Here is a 27,014-nt window from a genome sequence, read left to right as displayed (position 1 = left end):
GTATAGGGAGGGAGGTGGGAGAAGGGTTCAGGATGGGGAACACATGTATACCTGTGGCAGATTCATTTTGATATATGGCAAAACCAATACAATATTATAAAGTTAAAAATAAAATTAAATTAAATTAAAAAAAATTCTTGGTGTGTCTTAACATTGGTTCTTCTTAAAACACACACACACACACACACACACACACACACAAACACACAATCCTAGTTTAATTCCTAAGGCAAGCCAGATGGGTCTGGAATACAGATGGAGGTTTCACAGTGCTGGGCATGTTATTCCTTCTTGTAATGTTATTTTTTAGGTCTAAATTCAAATAAATATATGTCTATCCCAGTTTTCAACACACATTGCTATTTTAGTTTTCAGAAAAAAAAATTCCTTAGAACATTAGGTTTAAAAAACAAATGCATGATGCTGGATGCTTGGGGCTGGTGCACTGGGACGACCCAGAGGGATAGTGTGGAGAGGGAGGAGGGAGGAGGGTTCAGGATGGGGAACACATGTATACTAATTAAATAATTTTCAAAAAAAATAAATAAATAAATAGAAACTAAAAAAAAAAAAAAAGCTCAGTTAAGCCCTATTCTTTCTGTTTTTAAAGGAAAATTAAGAGCTCACACATAAAACCTTGTATTTAAAAAACTCTGAAGAGTTTTAAAGTAGCCTGTTGTGTCTCCAGGTACCCTGTTCAACTTTAGGACCATGTTGCTGATTCAAGAATAGCATCAATATAAATACATGCACAGTATTATCTTGGGAGGGGGACCTCTAAATGTAAAGAGAAATTTAATTATTTTGAAGTTTTTAATGCTATTACAAATATTGATAATGTACAGTAGGACCTTTTGAAAGCCCATATGGTCTCATTTTAAGCATAAGTAAGATGATAACAATTAATAAAGAGGGTAGTACTGGAGAGGGTAGTACTGATTGACAGCTGATCACACATTCAGCATTGTTCAAAAGCAGTGTTTCTCACCTGTCTGGGATTAAGTATCAGTTTTATTTAATTTCACATTTTCAGTCCATTGCTACCTAATCAGTGATCCACGGTGCACGGCTAGTGTGCAGCTCAGCCCCATGCCCCTCCCTCTCCCTGCAAGTGCAACAGTCACACTGGTCTCTGGGATGTTCAGGATCCCACCATCCTAAGTGTGGATGTCACAGCCATAGCTGATGGCTCTGAGTTTCTAGCTTTCTTAAATTTCCTGTGTGTACTTCTAACCTGGTTACAAACAGTCCACAGACTGGCACTAGTGCACAGACCACATTGGGAGTGTCACTGTCATAGTTAATCTTTGCAACAGCCCTCTGAGAATCATACTATCCCCACTTCAACTTTCAGACAAAGACGCTGAAGCACAGTGGGCTTCCCAACCTTAAAAGCCCATGATTAGCAGGCAGCTGAACTTGTATCTAAACCCAGTTAGTGTCCAGAGGAGCCAGGATTTGCCCCTGGAAGGCTGACTCCAGAGCTTGTGCTCCTCCCCATGTGCTGGTGTCATTTTAACTACATGTGAAGGAGGAACAGTCTGGTTTAGCCCATCAGATGAGGACCTCCTCAAATACACCTTCTACAGTCCACAAACCTCCTTCATCCACACCCATTTTGCTCTTTTCTCTTGGTGATTAAGAGTCACCAAGGTCAGTGATTCCACCCTGTGTCTTTCGATGCTCTTGGTCCATCCATCATCCCAACCAAAGCAATGCTTCAAGAGCAGGAATTATATTCACTTTCCAGACAAAGAAGCTGAGAAGCAGAGGTTAAGATACTCTCCCAGGTATGAAACTAAGTCTACATGGCTGTAGGGTGTCCAGAGCCCATTTTATCAAGGATGGTGCCAGTTTATTTGTCCTGGAATCTTGGCCGGTTATCGGTTTCATGTCACTCGCAAGTGTCCCACTCTGGACAGTACACACTGCTTCGGACACCCACACTGCTGGTGAGAGCAGAGAAAGACCTGACAGGCAGACCACTGTGACTGACTCCAAAACCAGGGCTCTCTGTTATCCCAGGCTACCTCTAAAATTTCAGAATTATAAAGTTGGGAAGGAAGGTTTGTTCTCAGTCATCATTTATTCATTCAGCAAACATTTACTGAGCACCCCCTACATAATGGACACTGTGCTGGAAGGTGTATTAAAAAGTGGATAGGGAATAATCCCAAGTCTTTCTCTCAGTTGATTTAATGAGAAAACAGACCACATGTGAACACTCACAGTCAGGGCAGGCTACATCATATAGAAGCAGCACACAATGGAAAGAACAGACACCTTGTTTACAAATGAAGTGTCTCAGGATGGTGACAACAGGACACTAACCAAGTATGGTTCAGTTTAACAAATGAGAGGTGCTCAGGGTCCTACAGAAATACGAGTTACCTAGGATGATGGTGACTTCCCAAAAGAGGTGACAACTGGACTGACCCTGGAGAATGAGGATATCCCCCTTTACATGGACCTTCTCCTCTATTTTTTTAGACTACAGGGTGTTGAGGAGAATCACTAAATCACTGTTTTGACTTACACATCAGTCATCAAGTGTTTTCCCCACAGTATACCCTCTATCACCTACCTCTGGAGCTGTGATACATGCTGTGAGGGAAACATGGAGACGTGCTGTCCTGACCTCCCTTCAAGGACTCGCTGTCCAGCTGCTGGAAGTGCTGCCAGTGGGCAAGTTTAAACCACCAGCCCCTCCATGAGCAGCCTATGTGCACTACCCATCCAGGGAGAGGTATGGCATCCTGGCCAGTGGACATGTCAGGACAACCCTGAAGGGCCATCATCACTCCAGACCGCCATGTGGTCAGCTAAGGTCATCTGGCCAGTGTTCCTCTGCCCTATCCCATTTCGTCCCTCCTGATTCCACAGTGCTGACCCCAAGAGTACCCCTAATACACATCCCAACACAAAACACCATCCGAGTCTGCATCCTAGAGAACCAGCCTGCAGTATATATCAGAAAACATTCCAGTACTCAGGGAGGATATTTATTTGAAAATTACTGGTTACATACATATTTATAACACCATAAAACCCCCAAATAAAATACAAAATGGTAGAAACAAGAACTTTTTATGTGAATGTGGTTACCTTTGGTTTAAAATTTACAATCTATTGTTGTCTGACAAAAATGAAATTAAGTTATATATTAATAACCAAAGAAAGCTTATTATGTTTAACCATATGAAAGTGCCATTTTATAGCTTATAAAAAGACTGAATGTTAGCAGTTCCACATGGTTCAATCTAATAGAAAAAAATCCATTACAATTTGAAATTTATAAAACATTATACCTATGAATAACCCATGGGTAAAAGACAGTTAATGAATTAAATGAGAAATTCCCTAGTGGCTCAGACTGTAAAGCGTCTGCCTACAATACAGGAGACAGATTCAATCCCTGGGTTGGGAAGATCTCCTACAGAAGGAAATGGCAATCCACTCCAGTATTCTTGCCTGGAAAATCCCATGGACAGAGGAACCTTGTAGGCTACAGTCCCTGGGGTCGCAAAGAATCGGACACAACTGAGCGACTTCACTTGGACTATTTATTGGTAGTAAATATCAAAACTTGTAGGTTGCAGCTAAAGTGGGTCTCAGGAAAAAAATGTCAGCTTCATATACTTATATTAGAGAACTAATGACATTATTAATCTGTTTACAATTTAAGAATTTACAGAAAAAATCTCAGTAAAGTTGAAGGAAGGGAAGAATGATATGATGAACCAGAAAAAATAAAACAGAGAGCTTCAATCAAGCAAAAAATTGACTCGTTGAAAACAGGAAAAAATTCATGCAAGATTATTAATAAAAAAGCAAAAGCTTAAAGAAAATTGAAAGTCAAAAGAACACAGAGATGCTGCAGTGTTTAAGCATATAAGATACTGTGAATAAATGTATGCCAATCAAGCTCAAAACTCACAGGAAACAGATCCACTTTCTATAAAAATGAAACGTACCAGAATGACTGCAGAAATAACAAACTTTACCAAAAGTTACCTAGACAATGATGGTTGCACAACCTTGTAAATGTGATTAATGCCACTGAATTGTATGATTAAAAATGGTTATATGACAAATTTTATGTTATATATATTTTACCACATATTTTTAAATATAAAAAATATTAAATCCTGTATCTAGAAGATAGTCTAGCACACGTCTGTCCTTCATTAGCAAATCCCCGGAAGGGTCCCCACTTTGAGTAAGCGTATTTTCTCTTCCTTCTCTTTTAGAGTGCTTCCCCAACGGCTCAGTGCTAAAGAATCTGCCTGCAATGCAGGAGACACAGGAGATTAACATATAATATTGTCCTATATTTTAACCTTTTTTTTTTTTTTTTTTTATGGAGGGCGACACCACTCTTTCCTATATGGTCATTTAAATTACATGTACTGGATGTTTTTCCCATTAGTTTTCTCTGTAGTATTTTAATCAGAGGTCTTTGAGTGGAAAAATGGATTGTAGTTCTGTTAAAGGAAGTAGTGACACAAAACAGCAACTTCACACAGTCTTCAAGTAAACAGAATCCCTGATATAACTGGAAAGTAATATGTAATTCTGGAAATAGTAAAAAAAAAAAAAAAAATCTGTGATAACTTTGTCTCAAATCTTAGGAAATGAGTTTGGCTCTGGAGTCTCTCAAAACACAAAATCTGGGAGACAACTTTTATTGGTGGCCTGGACTTTGATTTGGATAAGAAGGAAAATATTACATAAATAAAGATAGTAAATCCTTTTGCAAGAGCTTGGAATCACTAAGTGAAGTTGGAGAAAATATTATAGAAAAAAATAAACATCTTGTAATATGCAAATATTTGTAGCTGGTATAAAAAAAAAAGTACAATATAATTTATGCAGTGCAAAAACCTGTTGGAAAAATGCCTTTGGAGTAGACATGAACTCATGGTAGAATCACGGAGTTGACTAAAAATTGTTAAGGCTGAGGGCTGTCCACTGGAAACATTCATAACCACATGAATAATATCTGGCTATTTCCTTCAAAGTGTACCTGAGGAGGGGGAAAGACAAAAACAACATGTTTAAGAGTTTTAAAGTCCTTCTCCTAAGGCAACACATCTCTAGGTCCACTTCTTCACATGAAGCAAATCACATTACTACTGGAGGCACAATTTTTTTAAAATGGAGAAAGTGTAATACTATGTAGCCATTAAAAGGAATGAGACAACTATATGCATTTATACAATCTGAGATATAATATTAACTGAAAAAAGGAAAGAACAGCTATCATCTGTGCTTAAAAACAGGAAGACCACATGTTCACAAGTTCTTCCTGACACACAGAACAGTCAATGGGACAGTCAATGGTGGTGCTGGGGCTCCAGCTGGGGAGGAGCTGTGTGATGACAGGAGTTGAGGGTGATTTACTTTCTGTTCATAAATCCTTAAAAAGTATTTTTTAAAGATTTTAAATTTTGTAGCAATAGATGTATCGTTTGTTTTCAAACTTATTATTAAAAATACCTTTTAATTACTTACAGCAGCAGTCCCCAACCTTTTTGGCACCAGGAACCCAGTTGCATGGAAGACAAGCTGTCCACAGACAGGACGGGGTGGGAGGGGAGTTGGGGGAGGTGTAACATGAATGATTACGCTCAGGTGTAATATGAATGAAGCTTTGCTCACTTGCCCACCATTCATCTCCTGTTGTGTGGCCCAGTTCCTAACAGCCCATGGAGCGGTACAAGTCTGTGGTCCAGTGGTTGGGGATCCCTGATTTAGAGTCTCTGAAGCTACTTAGAAGAACTATGGGTATATTTATTTTATTGTTGGGAGCCAAGGCTTCTGACTACAGCTTTTACAGAGCCTAGAGCTTTCCCTTCTTTTTTTAATTTTAATTTTTTAAAACTGAAGGATAATTGCTTTATAGAACAGTATTGGTTTCTGCCAAACACCAACATGAGCCAGCCTTAGGTATACATATGTCCCCTCCCTCTTGAACCTCCCTCCCACCTCCCTTCTCATTCCACCCCTCAAGATTGTTACAGAGCCCAGATTTGAGTTCCCAGAGTCATATAGCAAATTCCCACTATCTATTTTACATTCAATAATGTAAGTTTCCATGTTACTCTCTCCATACATCCCACCCTCTTCTTCCTCCCCCCATCCCACCAGCTCCATAAGTCTGTTCTCTATGTCTGTGTCTCCACTGCTGCCCTGCAAATAATTTCATCAGTACCATCTTTCTAGACTCCATATATACACATTAGTATGTGATACTTGTTTTTCTCGTTCTGACTGACTTCACTCTGTATAATAGGCTCGAGGTTTATCCACCTCATTAGAAATGACTCAAATACATTCCTTTTTAGGGCTGAGTAATATTCCATTGTGTATATGTACCACAGCTACTTTATTCATTCATCTGATGGACATCTAGGTTGCTTCCATGTTCTAGCTATTGTAAATGATGCTGCTACAACATTGGGATACATGTGTATTTTTCAATTTTGGTTTTCTCAGGGTATATGCCTAGGAGTGGGATTGCTAGGTCATATGGTTGTTTCATTCCTAGTTTTTAAATGAATCTCCATACAGTCTTCCATAGTGGCTGTATCAACTTACATTCCCACCAATAGTGAAAGAGGGTTCCCTTTTCTCAACCCCCTCTCCAGCATTTAGTGTTTGTAGACTTTTTGACAGTGGCCATTCTGACTGGTGTGAGGTGATATCTCACTGTGGTTTTGATTTGCATTTCTCTAATAATGAGCAGTGTTGAGCATCTTTTCATGTTTGTTAGCCATCTGTATGTCTTCTTTGGATAAATGTATGCTTATGTCTTTTCCCCACTTTTTGATTGGGTTGTTTGTTTTTCTGGAACTGACTTGCATGGAAGTGTGGTAGTGTTAACATCTCAGTTGTGTTTGACTCTTTGCGACCCAATGGGCTGTAGCTCACCAGGCTCCTCTGTCTATGGGAATCTCCAGGCAAGAATACTGAAGTGGGTTGCCATTTCCTACTCCAGGAGATCTTCCTGACCCAGGGATCAAACCAGGGTCTTGCACATTACAGGGTTCTCTTGCATTACAGGCAAATTCTTTACTGTTTGAGTCGCTAAGGAAGCCTTGCATGAGTGGCTTATATATTTTGGAAATTAATCATTTGTCAGTTGTTTCATTTGCTATTATTTTCTCCCATAATATTATTTTTATTACTTTCTTTTCATTTTTATTATTCATTTTTATTATTTTCTATTTTTATCATTTTCTATTCATATTATTTTCTTCTTCTGCGGGTTGGAAAAATGATCCCATTTTATACTATAAAACACTTGACATTCTCAAAGCACTTAAGCATCTGCTTTCTAATCTGATCCCTGTAATAACTGTGAAGAAGCTGCCAGGGCTGGAATCCCTGCTCTACACACATGTGAGAACCTGAGGCTCAGAGGCCTCAGGGGACACAAGGCCACATGGATGCTAAATGCCTCCTCCATCGATTCAAACTGGTCCAGGCGCCTAGAACTAGGATATTAGGATTTCATAACTTGTGGGCTGTATTAACTGATTCCATGAATAGACAAAATTAGACCTCTGTTACACACCGGAAGCAAAGAAACTTCAAAAAACTCAACCAGGTCTGCTTCATCACAGAACAGAATGAATGACAGGCATTTATTCTTTGTTTGAGTTGAATTGCTGCTAAGTTACGTCAGTCGTGTCCGACTCTGTGCGACCCCATAGACGGCAGCCCACCAGGCTCCCTCGTCCCCGGGATTCTCCAGACAAGAACACTGGAGTGGGTTGCCATTTCCTTCTCCAATGCATGAAAGTGAAAAGTGAAGTCGCTCAGTCGTGTCCGACTTTTATCGACCCCATGGACTGCAGCCCACCAGGCTCCTTGGTCCATGGGATTTCCCAGGCAAGAGTACTGGAGTGGGGTGCCATTGCCTTCTCTGAGTTGAATTGTGTCCCCTCCAATTTTACATGTTGAAGCCCTAAACATGCCAGTACCTCAGAGTGTGACTGCATTTGGAGACAGGCTCTTTATTTTTTTTAACTTTTTTTTTTAATTTTATTTTTTAACTTTACAATATTGTGTTGGTTTTGCCATATGATCAACATGAATCTGCCACAGGTATACACGTGTTCCCATCCTGAACCCTCCTCCCTCCTCCCTCCCCATACCATCCCTCTAAATGAAGTCAAACAGGTTGGGTCCTAATCTAATAGACTTGAGTTCTTACAAGAAGAGATTGGGACACAAGTACAAATAGAGGGAAGACCACGTGAAGACACAGAGAGAGGACGGCATCTCCAAACCAAGGGAGACCTCAAAGGAAACCAACCCTACTGACACCTTGACCTCAGACTTCCAGGCCCCAGGGCTGTGAGGAAATAAGTTTCTGTTGTGGTGGTACTTTGCATGGCAGTCACTATGATAACATCGTGTTTAAATGAAGAGTTTGACACAGGTGGGTACAACTCTTTCTGATGTGAAATGCTTAAGGTGGAAAGACCAAAAGGGTTTGGGAGATTTCTGGCTATTCTGTGATTTTTCACACAGAAAATCACAAATGCTTATCAAATCTTCAATCTGCAGACACTCAAGTGAATGAAAGTGCTCTGTGAATTTCAGGCATTAAAAAAATATAGGGTGATATATGACTCAGATGGTAAAGAACCTGTCCACAATGTGGGAGACCAGAGTTGGATCCCTGGGTTGGGAAGAGCCCCTGGAGAAGGGAATGGCAACCCACTCCAGCATTCTTGCCTGGAAAATTCCATGGATGGAAGAGCCTGGTGGGCTATAGTCCATGGTGTTGCAGAGTCAAACATGACTTGAGTGACTAATACACACAGTCTATACCTGCATACAATATAAGTACTTGTGAAAAGTTCAGAACACAGACTTTCTTGTCCCTAAACCTAAGGACAAACTCTAACTTTGCCACCTCTTCAGCCAGCTCTGCAACCCAGGAAGTCTCCTACACTATGAGCAGTGGAAGGTACTGCTCTGCATTTCCTCATTTCTAAGGAGGGTTGAGATGAGACAGTGATGAACTAAGGCCACATTTCAGATAAATTCTTCATATAGAAGTACTTAAGATAGACATGTTTTCTTTAGGATGTTTAAAATATTACACTAGTAATCTTATTCTATTTACAAGTGAAAATCTGGGAAATGCACGAAAGTATGAAGAAGAGAAAATACACCCATAATTTAATACTCAGAGATTAATTTTCTACTGGGAAGCCTCATCACAAGGCAGCTGGAAGCCTCATCCTACCCCAAACCACATATGTCAAGGGTCAAGAACACCAGACCTTCCTTCCCTCCATCTTAACATCAACCCTATTCCCACTCCCACCTTGTTCCAGAAAGACTTACAGATGGTTGTATGACAATGGCTAAGTCTCCTAAACCAGACCTCAGTTACCATCTCACCTTTGTTAGGAAGATGTCACATGACCTGAATGTTATCCATCAAGCACCTTCCTCACACCATGCACAGAGCTTAGTGCTTCACACACCTCATCTCTGAGAAAGTGCTTTGTAAACCTTCAAGCACCATTCAGACTACAGTGTGACGGTATTGTGAGTTCTTGATTTGTCCTGATGACAATTTCGTTTTCTAGAAGGTAGAAGAAGCCTGGGGTTGGGTAGGGGGGTGGTGGATGGCAAATAGACCTAATTCTACACAACAAAGAATTAGGGAAAAATTGACAGTATCATGTAGAAGTTTTCTTTACAGATTAGAAAACAGAGGAGACCTACACCTTTCCCTAGAAGATCTTCCTAGAATCAAAATATTCTAAAAATTTATCCCCTAAACTCTCATTTCTAAATATTCCTTGACAGAACTTGTATCACAAATATGCTGAGCACCAATCAGGATGAATGTAAAGGTTCTGCAAAATGAGAGCATTCTGTGCTCTATGAGAATCTGAACCCAGAGTCCAGAAGTGTGGAAGTCCAATCTGAAATCTCTGTCTCAGGCACAGGTGTGCCCACACAGAAGGGTGCACATATGGTGACCCCACCCCCACCACTGCTGCAATTCTCAGCAGACCTGCCCTTAATCCATCATGTGTTGTTAAAACCCACTTATGAAGCTTAGTCTCTGGAGGTTTATAAGGGTACAGAGTGCTTTTTATCAGACCCCTGGTGGAGATCTTGTGAAGAATGAACCTGGAGACAAACTTTAATGACAACTCCCTGTAGCAGGCTCACCTATTTTGCCCTTTCAGCGAGGACAGCTACTTCTGCCTCGCCCAGCTGTTGTGCCATTTTGTAAAATAGACTGTTTTTATTCTGCATCAAGTCATTTGGCCGACCAGTTTCTTCCCGTCTCCCTGAATCCAAAACCTATAAACAGCAAAAAGAAACCCATTAGCACACAATGTCTCCCAGTAATATATTATAATTCAGGCAATATTTTTAAAAAATGGCAGGGTAGGGAAAACAGAGATAATCTATTTGGGTGGTGTTTAAACACTACCTGGTGTTTTAATAGTTTGATAAATTTGTTTTACTAGGCAGACAAAGGCCTAACTTGACCTTTTAATATCATAATGTTATAGGAAAGGAAGAAAATATAAGTTTTAGTACTCTTACTTGGAAAATCCCATGGACAGAGGAGCCTGGTAGGCTGCAGTCCATGGGGTCGCTAAGAGTCAAACATGACTGAGCGACTTCACTTTCACTTTTCACTTTCATGCATTGGAGAAGGAAATGGCAGCCCACTCCAGTGTTCTTGCCTGGAGAATCCCAGGGACAGGGGAGCTTGGTGGGCTGCTGTCTATGGGGTCGCACAGAGTCAGACACGACTGAAGTGACTTAGCAGCAGTAGCAGCAGACTATGACTACTGGTACTCTATATCATCTTATTTTCTGTTTGGGGCATCTGGGGCATTTGGGCATTTTGGTTGTCATCATTAGTTAGCAGTTTTAGCTCTCAGACTCTGAGCTTTGAGGCAATTTATACAGACACGCACAGTTGGCAAACATCTTTATTCAAGAAAATCAAATTCCATTTACCTAAAATGTAGGTTGATGTCATACAAACCAGAGGGCAGTACCCTGACAACAAATTAATGGTCAAGTTGATTTGAGAATCTGAGCAATATTTGGGGGAAAAAGCAAAGGCTTCCAGGATTACTTTAGGGTCCTGGATTACATCAGCTGCTAAGAGGAGCAGAATCCCTTGTCTGAGAGGTTGACATGTTTCTTGAAGTTGGATGTGCTTGTACTTTATTCTTCTGAGAGAGAAAGGTTGGCAAAAGGAGCTGGTACATAAGCAACTTTTGCAAAAGTGCTCTGAACAGAAGAAATATCTGGAAATCCAGTTTTCTCTTTGGATAAGACCAAAGAAGCAAGTAAGAAATTGAGCTCCAAATTCCAGTGATCATGGCCTACAGAGCACATGGGGCCAGCCCAGCCTGAACTGCCTAGGATCTGAATCTGTCTCCACAAATTATGTTTCTTTCCTTGTTTCTCTTTCTTTCTTCATCTGCTTTCCTTTCACCCCTTTTAGTGCTCATTAATAAGTCTGCTAAATGCAAACTAAAAGGGAGAGAAAGGGATCCTTCACTCTGCCTTTCTGTTTATTAGTGACTTTGGTTAATGGTTCTGGAGGGGAAAAATGTCTGAAACAATTGGCCCAAATGATATAATTATAAAAAACTCTTCTGAAGTTCAGCGGTATTTAATGCTTCACTTAGGTCACATTTGGAATAAATGTATATTAAGAGAATATGCTGGATGGGCTTCCCTGGTGGCTCAGTGGTAAAAAGAATCTTCCTACCAATGCAGGAGTCCTGTGTTCCATCCCTGGTCCAGAAAGATCGCACATGCCACAGAGCAACTAAGCCCACGTTTTGAAACTACAGAGCCTGTGGTCTAGAGCCCGGGAGACTCAACTATTGAGCCCATATGCCTAGAGCCCATGCTCTGCAGCAAGAGAAGCCATGCAAGGAGAAGTCTGCACACAGCAATGAAGACTAGCCCCACCCTCTGCAACTAGAGAAAAGTCTGTGCACCAAGGAAGACCCAGCAGAGCCTAAAATAAATAAATAAATAAATAAATAAATAAAATTATTTTTTTCTAAAGAACAGAATATGCTGGACTCTAAACAACACACAGGTTGTTTTTCAACATATAGGTACTACAGTTAATTGTATTCTTTGCATTTAATTAGAAACATTCATTAAGTCTCATAAATGCCACTTTCCTGTTAATCATTTGTCTACTACTGTGAATCACTGCTAAGGGCAGCTTTCTCAAAAGAGTTCAGGAATAATCGAATCTGTTTCATCCACATAATGTGCTTCCAAGGTAACTCAGTGGATAAAGAATCTGCCTACACTGCAAGAGACAAAAGAGACAAAGTTTCTATCCCTGGGTTGGGAAGATTGCCTGGAGAAGGGCATGGCAACCCATTCCAGTATTCTTGCCTGGAAAATCCTAGGGACAGGGAGCTTGGTGGACTATAGTCCATGGGATCATAAAGAGTCGGACACGACTGAGTGACTTTCACTTTCACATCTGTATAATAATTTAAATGTTTGGTGAAAGTTGCTCAGCCAATTCCAACTCTATGACCCCATGGGACTGTAGTCCACCAGGCTCCTCTGTCCATGAGATTCTCCATGTAAGAATACTGGAGTGAATAGCCATCTCCTTCTTCAGGGTATCTTCCCAACCCAGGGATCAAACTCAGGTCTCCTGCATTGCAGGCAGAATCTTTACCGTCTGAGCCATCAGGGAAGCCCTGTAACTTGGCATGCCAATTTAGATGTCTCAAACATGCAATTCTTCTTAAGCATAGCATAACAGAACATTACTGTTCCTCCTGATGTTGAAGAAGAAAATCTGCAGTTTTAAAATACTGGTCTCCACACATCTATGGTCAATTAATCTATGAAACAACCAACAATTGGAGAAAAGACAGTTTCTATGATAAGTAGTACTGGGAAAGCTGGACACCTGAAAACGTATGAAATTAGAACACTCCCTCACATCATACACAAAAATAAACTCAAAATGGCTTAAAGATCTAATATAAGACTGGGAACTATAAAACTCAATGGAAACACAGGCAAAAGACTCCTTGACATAAATTGCAGCAATATTTTCTTGGATCAGTCTCCCAAAGCAAAAGAAATAAAAGCAAAAACAAATGGAACCTAGTCAAACTTAAAAGCCAACACTCACGTAGGAGCTACAAGAGTTGAGATGGGACACAGACTGAAAAAAAGCCAGAAATAGAATTTTACCAACTTAGCCTTTACATTTACTGATTTGGTCAAAGATTCTAGATATTTCATAACAAATAAACATAAAGCAAATCAAAAATTTCATTATGTGTAGAAAAATAGGTATAATTTTGAATTTTTAACATCCCTTATAAGGAAAAGCTCCCACAATCTCCTGTTATGTCCTCACTCTTCTTGTAACCCAAGTTAAACCATAAACTAAACCACATATTCAAGTTGCTATAACAATCCCTGAACCCCAGGATCTCTCCTGGAACCCCAATCCTGAATTGCTTATAAAGCTCTAGTAGGTTAAGTAAAAATACATTATGTTGGATGAGTAAGTCAGTAATATAAGTTCAATGAAGATGTGTTTATGAAGCCTGTTTATATGCAGATATTCCATACAGCTGTCCTAGAAATAAAAATGAAATGGACCCACTGCAAGACAATTTGATCCATTTTCACTGGCAGGATGTCATCAGCGATAAAGAAGAATGCAGGGAGAGGTGGGTGAGTGCACCAAGAGGTGGGGGTGCCCAGGAGAGGATGGAGGAGAAACCTGATAAGATGCCAGGAAATGACAACAGAGAGATCCCACTGAGCAACAAGTAGAGTGGGTAGGGGAAGGTCTGAGTGTCAGATCTGTCTCTGGCTGCCAGGTGATGACACGGGACAGCTGTCCAACCCTGGAAGGTTGGTCCTCATTGGTAAAATGTGTACCTGTGATTTTCTCAGTGACTGGACAATGTGGTGACAATTAACTCAAAATCCCATCTTGGGTCCTGAAATAGTAAGTCATTCTTCTCACTGGGGAGGGATGAAGGCTGGGTCAGGCTGACCTCCACAGTTGCTCTCTCAAAGCCCCTGCCTTTGCACACAAGCGCGCCCCCTCCATAAAGTATTTCTTCTCCCCAACTGTACTTCCTACCTCAGTGTTAGTTATCTTTCCTCTGAAAACTTCAATGAAATCTCTTGGAGTGTTTTTGAAGGAGCTTTTCTCTTCTCAAATGTTCCAATTGCAGCCATATAGGCTTATGAAAGAAAAGTTCCATGAAGGTGAAAAATAGAATCTAAGTAAAACTCTAATTAGATATGGGATGTTTTATGCTTTTCAGGTGGGGATGTTACAACTATTTCTGGTTTTAACTTCTGTGGGGAAAATTCTAAGAAAAGGTTTGAGATGACGAAGAAATAAAGAATATAAAACTGTAAGATGGACTATAAACAGAAGAGGTGGGATCTGAATTTCTCAGCTCTGCTTTTGGTTCTTCATCATTCATTTCCAGAGAATTCTCTGAGGACAGTGAAAGCGTGGATCACAGACAACCACACTGTTAGAGCAACTGCAGATTGTCACATGCTTCCTTTGTTCACACCACGAGAAGAATCTGGATGATAGGAAGATGGCAGTGTGCAGGGACTGGAGGGAAGAGCTGTGCTGTTGGCTGCAGAGCATGCAGGTCACTAGCACCCAGCTAATCCTGAAAACTGGAAGAACCCTCTAACATAGAGACAGTGGTGAATCTTGGGAGAAAGAATTTCTAATTGGTCTGTCTTGCTTCACTGTTTTGTGGCAACAGAGAAAATAGGGAAGATTATATTAGCCGTCATTATGACTGCATCATGTTTAATAAACTATATTGAGAGAACTTCTTTGTGAAATAGAATTCTAAGCCAGATACATTAATGATGCAGAAGGAACCAAAACAGGGTAAATCCCTTTGGAGAGACAACAGATAAACAAAGCTTTTAATTAAGTCACAGTTGTTTCCCAACAAGCCTTTTCTCTTATTTACATACAGTGAACAAAACCACATCCATTTAATCATTTCAAGATTTTTGGTAAAAGTGACAATTAGGAAAATATACAGATATCAAAGTTTGAAATTAATTATACTTTATCCCTGCTGCTGCTGAGTCACTTCAGTCATGTCCGACCCTGTGCGACCCCATAGATGGCAGCCCACCAGGCTCCCCCGTCCCTGGGATTCTCCAGGCAAGAACATTGGAGTGGGTTGCCGTTTCCTTCTCCAATGCCTGAAAGTGAAAAGCGAAAGTGAAGTCGCTCAGTCGTATCCAACCCTCAGCGACTCCATGCAGCCTACCAGGCTCCTCCGTCCATGGGATTCTCCAGGCAAGAGTACTGGAGTGGGGTGCCATTGCCTTCTCCATACTCTATCCCTATGATGCAATTTTAGGCAGCTATTAAGAACTGAGCTGTGGAAAATTAATAAATAACATGGAGAATTTTAAGAATAAATAAAAATTATAGTAATGAAATATTGTTTTGAAAAAAAAAAAAAAAAAACTATTAAACTGGCTCTAATGTTACCCAAATAATATTATAGCACTATACAACTGCTACTTTCTGGTAGTGGGTATTTTGTAATCTTCCCTTTATGAAATTTTACTTTCCTATTTCTATGTTTCACATTTATTGTTTTTTATAACAAAAATATATTTTTATGGATTAGTTTCAATTAAAAATAGAATTTAAAAAACCACATCCATCTTTGTGCAGAAGTGTTTACCAGTGCAACAAAATGTAATTATTACACTTTAATCACTTGCAACGATAGGACTTTATGGTGACAACACTGTTTGTTATGCCCTTCGTCAGCATCTGTCACTTCCCCAGCTACTCCTTGAGGCCAGTCACCCGCCCTCTGGAGCGTAGGCTTTGAAACAGATTGACTCATCTTTATGTACACATTAAAGCTTTCAGGACAGACAGTCACCTGTTTTCCAGAAAGGAACGAGGTACAGTCATCCCTCAGTGTGGGTACAGTTCCAGAACACCAGAATGAAGCAAACGTGACAGTAAAGTGAGTCATATGAATGTTCTGGTTTTCCAGAACATACAGAAGTTATGTTTACATGACACTAGCCTACCAAGTATGCAATAGGATTATGTCTGAGAAAACAATATAGAGACCTTAACCTAAAAACAATGCATTGCCATAAAAAATACTAACCAACAGAGGAGACTTCAGCAAGTGAGAGCAGTACCACTGATGTAACAGATCACCAGAAACTACAATGATTGTGAAAAAGTCTGACATATAGTGAGAATTACCAAAAGGTAAGACAGAGAATTGGAATGAAGAAATACTGTTTGAAAAATGGCACCCATAGACTTGCTCGATGAAGGTTTATGGTAAGCTCTCAATTCATAAAAATGCAGTATCTGGGAAGTACAGTAAAACAAGGTATGTCTATTTCTAAAGCAAGAAATACAAATAAGGTTCAAATTGGGAAAGGAGTACGTCAAGGCTGTATATTGTCACTCTGCTTATATAATGTATATGCAGAGTACATCATGCGAAATGCTGAGCTGGATGAAGCACAAGCTGGAATCAAGATTGCCAAGAGAATATCAATAACCTCAGATATACAGATGATACCACCCTTATGGCAGAAATCAAAGAGGAACTAAAGAGCCTCTTGATGAAGGTGAAAGAGGAGAGTGAAAAAAAGCTGGTTTAAAACTCAACATTCAAAAGATGAAAATCATGGCATCCAGTCCTGTCACTTCATGGCAAATAGATGGGGAAACAATGGAAACAGTGACAGACTTTATTTTCGTGGGCTCCAATATCACTATGGACACTGACCGCAGTCATAAAATTAAAAAGGCACTTGCTCCTTAGAAGAAAAGCTATTACAAACCTAGACAGCAAATTAAAAAGCTGAGACATAACATTGCCAACAAAGGTTCGTCTAGTCAAAGCTATGGTTTTTCTAGTAGTCATGTATGGATGTGAGAGCTGGACCATAAAGAAGGCTAAGTGCCAAAGAATTGATGCTTTCAAACTGTGGTGCTGGAGAAAACTCTTGAGAGTCCCTTGGGCTGAAAGGATATCAAATCGGTCAATCCTAAAGGAAATCAACCCTGAATATCCATTGGAACGACTGATGCTGAAGATCCAATATTTTGGCCACCTGATGCGAAGAGCCAATTCACTGGAAATGACTCTGATGCTGGGAAAGATTGAAGACAGGAGGAGAAGGGGATACCAGAGGATGAGGTGGTTGGATAGCATCATGGACTCAACAGACATGAGTTTAAACAAACTGGGACATACTGAAGGACAGGGAGGCCTGGTATGCCGAACTCCATAAGGTCGCAGTCAGACATGCCTGAGTGGCCGAACAACAACAATTTTCAGGAATGAGAGGAGAAACTAGGAGAAAATTAAATTACTGGAGGTTTCTATCAAGTTCTACAAGGAAGGATATGTTGAAAAAATGAACATAAATGAAAACAACTAAAATGGTGAGGGTCTTACCGATATCCATTGACAATCAATGACGTTGCTCAACCTGTGTGCGATGGTTAGCACAGTGCACTGGGCAAATTTCTCACGAATCTTTTTTTGTATTACCTCATCAGTTCTAGAATCAAAGAAATTGATTTAGTTCAGTAAAGACAGGAAAAAAGGACTTAAGACTTAAAAACATCATGGTACTTTTATAATGTTTTTAAACATCAATACCTTAACATATAATCTTGTTCCTAAAAAACTAAGTATAAAAGTTCATTTAGAAATTTACTGTTTTTCATAAAATGATGGGAAATAGTCTTCCTTCAAAATTGCTTAAAAATGAGCTGGATCTAGGAATCTAGCTCTCAGGATGCCTCTTAACAACACTAACCCCATATAATATATCTTGGTTTTTCCTTTGTTTCCTGGAATTAATATTATCAAGAAATATCCATGGGGCCAAGAGAACACTTAGAAACATTTCTAAGCATCACTAAATGTTTTCCATTTACCACATTTAGAAGTCAGATTCAAGGTTTCCTGGGTCTCAACTCTATACCTTGGATCCACGTTTGATGTGGCTTTGTCAATAATCAATATCTGATTTTTCTTGAGAATAGCCCTGGCAAGGCACACCAGTTGTCTCTGTCCAACACTCAAGTTCAATTTGGATTCTGCTAATTCAGTATTCATTTTACCAGGAAGATTTTCGATGGTGTCTTTAAGGTGCACCTGTGGATAAAAAGAAAAAGAATGACATTTTCCTAAGCAAACTGTTACTGATGTAGACAAGCCTCTTACACATTAGAACTTTGATGTGCTCAGGATTTCTTATGCATCTTTCATGTACAGCCAGGTGATGGGATGAGCTCTTTCTACACTGCAAAAGATGGTGGAGTCAAGTCAGGACAGAAAGATCTCAATGTCCCCCATCCCTGCCACAGGACAGCCTCCAGAAACCCCACCGAGGGAGTAGTTAAGGAAGTCTCTCAGAAAATGAAGCTATTTCTCCCAGGGTAGTTTAGACAGAAAAGTTAAAACAATCTTTATGGTTGAGTCAAGTTTCCCAATGTTCATTTTGCATAAGAGTTGATACACTAAAGACAAACTTCAAAAATTTTTACAGGAAGTCTTTTTCTCTGAAAATATAATCTTACCAGTACATTTGGTGAAGTTTAAAATACACAAATTCAAACAATGGCAAACTGCACCTTATACATAAGTAATCCTGGAACCTGCTCTGGTGATGGTTCTTTCCCAAGTTTAATTCTATAAGTTGTGGGCCAACCAAGTACATTTTCCCCAGTGTCATAAATGCCTTGCAGTGAAAGAAAACTCATGAAAAGTAAGATACAACATCTTATTTCCCCCAGAATATGGATATAGATGATATTTATATAATCTATCTTCATAAAATTATACTCATAAGATTAGAAAAAACAAAATTTTAACTGCTAAAGATAATCTGAAAGTACATTTGGTGGTAGGGATCAGTTCAATAAATATTTGTTTTACAAAAATATTATAGAGAAAGAACCAAACAGGCTATACTTGAAGCTGAAGAAAAAAGAAGAAGAAATACACTTCAAATTAAGAGACTGATGAGTGATGGCTGATAAGTTATCTGAACATTATAATGTCATATAACATAGATGTCACATATAACATGCATGTCAGAAGTATATAACGTACCAAGGGTGACTGAGCATTTTTCGTCTTTTCATTTTTCAGGTACCTAAATGATGGAGCACATCTATAAATGTGAACCTGAATTGTGCTCCTGATGGAGTCCAATCTCATGAAAGGGGAATTCTGAGTTAGGATTAAATATGTCATTATTATGCAGCATTAACATGAAAAGTACACAAAATCTCAGGAGTAAGATTCAGATTGTGGTGCAAGTGGTTGGACTTGCTTAAAACGGAAATTCTGACTCACACTTGCCTCTGACTTGGATGACATCTCATCACTAATTTCATTTTATACTTTTCTTCGAGTTTGTCCATATCTGCTTCATTAGGAAAAAGGGCTGTGAGGGGAAATGTTTTTCATAAAATTCTGTTTTCTGAGACTCTGGGATGGTTATTAGAATATATGAACATAAAGGTCTTCTATAGTGTAATGATAAAATCAAGTTATACTTAAGTATTAAAATGGGAAAAACAGGACAACAGAAGCAGAGACAATAGTATCTAGGAGTTACAACTAGAGAATCTTAAAACATACTAGATAATAATATTACTATGACATTTATTGATTGGGATAACTGTGTTAGGACATATAAGAGAATGTCCTTGTTCTTACAAGGTATACATTTATGTATTTAAAGGTGAAATCCAACTTTTAATAAACATTTCTCCAACTTACAAACAATTCGGCAAAATATAGATTATAGAAGAGATGGAGAAAACATGGAGAGACACTAACAGCTGATGAATCAGGTGAATGTGTATATGTGTTCATCATACTATTTCTTCCATGTTCCTGTGATTTGAAAATTTAAAAACAAAAAATTGGAGGCTTGGGACTTCCCTGATGGTCCAGTGGTTAAGAATCCACCTGCCAATACACAGGACATGGGTTTCATCCCTGGTCCAGGAAGATCCCACATGGCAAAGAGCAAGGAACCCATGTGCCACAACTACTGAGCCCACACCCTAGAGCCCACAGGCTGCAACTCCTGAGCCTGCAGGCCACAGTACTGAAGCCTGTGTGCTCCAGAGTCCAGGTGCCACAACAGGAGAAGCCATGTCAGTGAGAAGCCATGCACTGTAACGAAGAGTAGCCCCTGTTTGCCACAACTAAAGCCTGAAAACAGCAATGAGGAACCAGCACAGGAAAAAAAAAAACCAAAAACGCTTGAAGCCAGAGAGCTTGGGCATAAGTCCTGCCTGGCTCTGCCAACTGGGCAAGTTACTAAACTTACTCGACTAAACTCTAAGACTATAATATCATAGTTATAGAGATGGGTACCTCCTAACATTGATAGACTATAAAATGAATCAGTACACATAGAATTTATGACAGATCAATAGATATTGCCCAATATTAATAATGCTGTCAGCTAGCCTCTTCGTGTTCTGCTCCATTTTCCTCCTTTGCCTGTATCAGCACTGAGAACTTGTTATGTATGCACTGGCTTGTTTTGCATCTTCTCCAAGACAATTTAAGGTACAAAAGGGCAAAGACTTTGTCTTTTGATGATTGCAATAGCCCCAGAATCTGCAACACTGCCAATCTGCAACACTAACAAGCTCTCAGGAGATATTTGTTGGCTGTATGAATGAAGACATAAGTGGATCTCATCGTATAGCATATCTGTTCCTATAAATTAGAAAATAAATCCACATAGATAAATAATTTACATATAATACTACTTTCTCATTAAGTGTAAATATAAAAGGAATATATTCTTATAACAATTAATGGCTGCAAGATATCACAACATCACACTTTAAACAGTGGAAAGCGCTGAAAAGGTTAAAATTTAAGTAAAATGAAGTAAATAATACTATTCAAAACTAGACATCTCAGTACAGAATCCTTCAGACTGTTTTTGAGTTTTGGAAAATAATATAGCAAAATTGAAAAATAATACACTGAAATTGAAGGTACCCTATTTCTTTCACCATAAACATTTTCAATGTAACCTACTACATGTACTGAATCCACCAGCCAGGCAACAACACCCCTCACAGGAGGTCAACACAGATGTCAGATGGTTTCCATGTTTTGTGGAACCTTATTACTTTTCAAAAAGAAAGGCTGGTATGGGCTGGAAGGAGATGCTGAAATGCAATCAACAGATGGGGAAGAACGTTTACTAGACCAGGACTGGCAGTAAAAAAAAAAAAAAAAAGTAAATGGAGAGCCCACTCACCTAAAACAAGGCCCAGGAAATGGACATGTGACCTGTCTCCACCACAAGGACTGAACCACGTGGTTCCTGATGCACAGGCTGCTGATGCCCAGATTTTTGTGTCTTGGTTTCCTATGTGATGAGACACACTTCTGTCCAAACAGATACTATCAATATTGAACATTTGACTGCCTGATTTCTTCCCCAGTTTTGATAGGACAGACCATATGCTTAACTTCACATCCCAGAATCTAAGGTGTTTTGTTTTTATTTTTATTTTTTTTTAACAGAAGCAACACACTGGTGATTCATGTCAAGAGTTTTGTTTACTGTGCTCTTTTAATCTTTGAGTGATAAAGTGCTTCATCTTCAGGTACATTCATATTATATTTGTGGTTCTGCTTCTGCTCTTTAGTGCCCCAATCAACATTAATTTCCTCTCTAACGAGGAAGGAGGAGGAAACAGAACTAGAGGACTTTAAAAGAGGAAAACATAGTGGTTCCCTCCTACTCACTCTCAGGCCACCTCCGTGAGTTTGGGTTCACATGTCCAGTTCGGCATAATTTACAAACTAAAAACTAGGTTTTTTTTTTTTTTCCTTAGCATATTTCACTTTTATTCAAGCTTTTCTCCAACTGCTATATACTTTCTACTTAAAATATTTACTAAAAATAAAAATATCATTTTTTTTGTTTACAAACATCATTCATTTTATTTTTTTTAATTTAATTTTATTTTTTAAACTTTACATAATTGTATTAGTTTTGCCAAATATCAAAATGAATCTGCCACAGGTATACACGTGTTCCCCATCCTGCACCCTCCTCCCTCCTCCCTCCCCATACCATCCCTCTGGGTCATCCCAGTGAATTCACTTAAAAAATGATCTTATTGATTTAGTGATCACCTCTTAGAGTGACAAGCTTTCCAGGTGGTGCAGTGGTTATGAATCCTCCTGTCAAATGCAGGAGATGCAAGAGATGCAGGTTCGATTCCTGGTTTGGGAGGATCCCCTGGAGGAGGAAACACCAACCCACTCCAGTATTTCTTGCCTGAAAAACCCCATGGACAGACGAGTCTGGCGGGCTGTAGTTCCACAGAGGATCGCGAAGAATCAGACACAACTGAGCATGCACACGCACACACTTAGAGTGATAAATCACCCCATTATTCTATTTCTTTAGGAATTTGTCTTTATCACATCTGTATGTTTTTCAATGAAAGATTTGGTGGGCTTTCTTTAAAACAGTCATAAGCAGTTCCTAGAGAAATACAATGATGGAATGATTTTTCTAAGTGATATTACCAAAGTTAACAGGGTCAATTCCACAAGCAATACATGGAAACCACATACTTCACTTTTGAAATAAGCTCACATCTATTTCTTTTTATAGAAAGCTCCAAATGTAGTTTAAATAAAGGTAGATCTTAGTATTATCTACCCTTTCTACCACTTCATCATTTTTAGAATTTAGATAAATGTTGCCTCTCTGTCCATGGAAAAACGTGTTCTAAAATTCTAGTGTAATTTTTCTATCTGAGAATCTGTGAAAAAATATATCAGCTGGGTAACAAATAGAAAAATAATTAACCAGTACCTCCAGTTTTTTTTAAGATGTCATAATTTCATTATGAAATCTGTTCTGTGAATTCAAGGATCAGCAGATAAACCTATGTTTTATTACATTTGATGGTTAGCTGCTCTCCCCTCTTCTCTTCTAGAATTTCATTATAGACTCACAAACTTAAATGAAATCAGAGGTGCACTTCTTTTTGGGCAGGAGAAGGTAAAGCAATTGACCCAATTTAGGAAAACAAAATCCCCATGTTGCTGGAAAGCCAGGTGGGTATGTAAAGACTCAGTGCTGACATCTTTCAGAAACCAGAATTACTGGCTGGAAATTGTAAGACCTCCAAATCTGCCTGCTCACAGTCAAGGCTCATTTACACATTATAGACTTCAGAGTTTCCTGAAACGGTAACACTAAATGACAAACCCATCAATTCAAAACAACATGAACAATCACTCAGATTTGTGTAAAAAAAAAAAAAAAATATTTAAAGAACTATGACACACTTCTCTGGACTTTTGTTTCCTCTAAGTTTTATTGTGTCTGGTCTTATATTTAGGTCTTTAATCCATTTTGAGTTTGTTTTTGTATATGGTATTAGGGAGTGTCCTAATTTCACTCTTTACATGTAGCCGTCCACTTTTCCCAGCATCACTCACTGAAGAAATGTCTTTTCTCCATTGTATATTCTTGCCTCCTTTGTTATAGTTTACGTGACCACAGGTATGTGAGTTTATCTCTGGGCTTTCTATATTGTTCCATTGATCTGTATTTCTAATTTATGTGCCAAATACCATACCATCTTGATTACTGTAGCTCTGCATTGAATTTGTCAAAAAATTCATTTGGGTTTTTCTGTAATATCTTATGTAATGAACTTTTTGGCCAACTCAGTAATGTAGCCTGCAATCAAAGAATCTAATTTCCCCAGCTTCATTTTTTTATTTCTTAAGATTGCTTTGTATGTGTTTCCATACAAATTGTAAAAATTTAAGCCCTAATTCTATGAAAAATACCATTGGTAATTTGACAGGGATTGTATTGAATCTGTAGATTCTTGGGTAGTATAGTCATTTTCACAATGTTGATTCTTCAAATCCAACAACATGACATATCCTTCAATCTGTTTGTGTTGTCTTTGGTTTCATTTGTTAGTATCTTACAGTTTTCTGAGTACTGGTCTTTTGCCTCCTTCGATAGGTTTATTCTTAGGTACTTTATTCTTTTTGTTGCAATGGTAATGGGATCATTTCCTAATTTCTCTTTCTCATCTTTCATTGTTAGTGTATAGGAATGCACATGCTTACTTTTTATTTTATTTTACTTTATTTTTTTACTTTTAATTTTTTTAAATTTTATTTTATTTAACTTTACAATATTGTATTGGTTTTGCCATATATCAAAATGAATCTGCCACAGGTATACATGTGTTTCCCATCCTGAATCCTCCTCCCTCCTCCCTCCCCATACCATCCCTCTGGGTCATCCCAGTGTACCAGCCCCAAGCATCCAGTATCGTGCATCGAACCTGGACTGGCGACTCATTTCATACATGATATTATACATATTTCAATGCCATTCTCCCAAATCATCCCACCCTCTCCCTCTCCCACAGAGTCCAAAAGACTGTTCTATACATTAGTGTCTCTTTTGCTGTCTCATATACAGGGTTATTGTTACCATCTTTCTAAATTCCATATATATGCGTTAGTATACTGTATTGGTGTTTTTCTTTCTGGTTTACTTCACTCTGTATAATAGGCTCCAGTTTCATCCATCTCATTAGAACTGATTCAAATGTATTCTTTTTCATGGCTGAGTAATACTCCATTGTGTACATGCTTACTTTTTAAAAGCAAAAGACTGAGCTAGGTCTTATATGAGAAATTCAAAGACTGACTACCATTTAGAAGTCTAGAGCTTCTGTCATCAGTAGAATCAATTTGTAAAATAAGTGCAAATACACAAAATAATTTGCATTAGATATTCAAACCAACAGCAAGTTAACAGTCAAAAATGTTTCAGGCAAGGGTGAGGGAATTCAAAGAAGTGGGGCAAGGGGAAACATGACACAAATGACTGAAAATTCTCCAGAAATGAACCTCTCCATACAAAAGCCCAGCACATTCTCCAGGGTTCTGTTACCTGCATTCATGCTGTGGCATTAAAATGACATAATCACCAATAAATAATCCTTCTCACATTCCAGGGCTTTCCTGGTGGCTCAGACAGTAAAGAATCTGCCTGCAATGTAGGAGACTCAGGTTCGATCCCTGGGTTGGGGAGATCCCCTGGAGGATGGAATGAAAATTCACTCCAGTATTCTTGCCTGGAGAATTTTCATGGACAGAGCAGCCTGGCAGATTACAGTCTGTGGGATCACAAAGAGTCAGACATGACTGCACAAATCTCTGGCTTCTGTCTTCTTCTCACATTCCAACTCTATAATATACTTTTATAAACACTTTACTATGAAACTTCCTCATTTTATTGGTCTGATATCATTCACATCTTTCAGTTAATAATGAAAAATGACTCTTATCTCCACTTAATAGATGTTCCCTAAGACCAGAGGAATAAAATGAATACTGGAGGGTAATTAGGGTAATTATATCACTAGATCACAAGTAGAACTTGATCCCACAGCTTTAACATCTAATTTAGTGCTCTGATAAGGACAAGATAATATGCTCTCATTCAGGGTTTAAGTAAAAAGCTAAGATGAAAATATTGTATTATATTGTTGGTTTTCATCATCATCAATTAACAAACTTTTTAAGTCCACACATGTCATCAATGTTCTTCTAGGAGGTAAACAAAGTCAGTTAAACTATTAAGCTCCTGTTAATTACCTGCAATGCTCTAAATGTACACTTTTACACACATGGATACTGATGCTAACAAGTTAATTACATTTAATATTAATAAATTACCTCTTCTAAGGCATTCCACAGTTCCTCATCTGTATGTTCGTTAAAAGGATCCAGGTTGTTCCTCATTGTTCCAGTGAATAAAACAGGTTCCTAAATACCCCAAAATAGTGAATGTTATTACCTTAATCTCTTTTCATTATATCCTGATGCCTAGAGAACAGAATCAAAATATAAAATATCAAAATTCACTGCAATTATTAATAATAATGTTGGAAATGTATGTTTAGAAAACATTATAAAATAATTTTCCATGTACAGAGTGCTACAAAATATCCTCCAGGCTACTGAACATTAACAGAAGAAGAAAGTGTTGAAGAAGCTTTTTATCTTAAGAAAAAACCTGAAGAGAAAGGAGGATTTGATTTTTTTATTTTTTAATGCCTTCCTGGGAATATTGGCTTAAGCACACACATGCAAACTGAGGATACAATTATTTGAGAAACTTTATATCAAGATATAAATTAGTTGTCATATAAATAGTTGTCATAAATTAGTTGTCAATCCTAGTGTGACTGGGAAATATCAATAGCATGATTAGTTGAAGTCTGTGCCTCAAAGGAAAACCATTATATATTTACACACTGGCACTGAAGAACAAACTAGGCTTTTTTCTCCGCTGGTCAAACAGTCTTCTAAAATATGGAATCTCTCCATTTGTGTGAAAGGAATATCCTCACACGTGCAAAGAGAAGTCAGCTCCTGGGGTCTGCAGCAACTCTGTCCATGGAGAGATCTCCTCAGATTCTGCATCAACCTGATCCCCATGTTCTCTCACCTGTGTGTCAGAATGACCTGCCTCACAGAACCTTGTTATTAAATCCAAGGTCAGGATGACCTGAAACCCATTATGGGGTTCATATAATGGGTCATAATAAAATTATTTAAATAACTTTTCCTATTCTACTTTTGGAGGAGCCACAAGTAAATGACCCTAGAAATATGTGTCCTTCCAAGATTCAAGAGAGAAGCCTATACATAAGCTCAGGTAGAGTATTTACATTTTCTTCTAGAAGGCTCTAATAAGCCAGGCCACAAGAATATGAGCAGCAGAGAAGAGCCCAACAGGCTCCTTTCAGTGAAGAGGGCAGAACAAGGGGAGGCACACGTGTGGGAACAAGAGGAGACCTGATTCTTCCACAGTGTCCGGAA

The 27,014-nt window shown here is 38.7% G+C and overlaps 1 protein-coding gene across 1 annotated transcript in view; it reads right to left on the bottom strand.

Moving 5' to 3' along the window:
- Positions 1-775: 775 nt before the first annotated feature.
- LOC139186120 (ATP-binding cassette sub-family C member 4-like) overlaps positions 776-27,014 on the bottom strand; it is a 156,997-nt gene continuing 130,758 nt past the window's right edge. The window contains exons 27-31 of the mRNA XM_070799901.1: positions 25,866-25,955; positions 18,061-18,233; positions 17,526-17,631; positions 10,210-10,344; positions 776-5,026 (exon numbers count right to left, since the gene is read on the bottom strand). Of these exons, the coding sequence (XP_070656002.1) occupies positions 10,210-10,344; positions 17,526-17,631; positions 18,061-18,233; positions 25,866-25,955 (504 nt within the window). The 3' untranslated portion in view covers positions 776-5,026. The remainder of the gene's footprint in view (positions 5,027-10,209; positions 10,345-17,525; positions 17,632-18,060; positions 18,234-25,865; positions 25,956-27,014) is intronic.

This window comes from Bos indicus, chromosome 12 (genome assembly GCF_029378745.1).
Source record: "Bos indicus isolate NIAB-ARS_2022 breed Sahiwal x Tharparkar chromosome 12, NIAB-ARS_B.indTharparkar_mat_pri_1.0, whole genome shotgun sequence".
Lineage (NCBI taxonomy): Eukaryota > Metazoa > Chordata > Mammalia > Artiodactyla > Bovidae > Bos > Bos indicus.
This window is presented reverse-complemented; position numbering and strand designations above follow the sequence as displayed.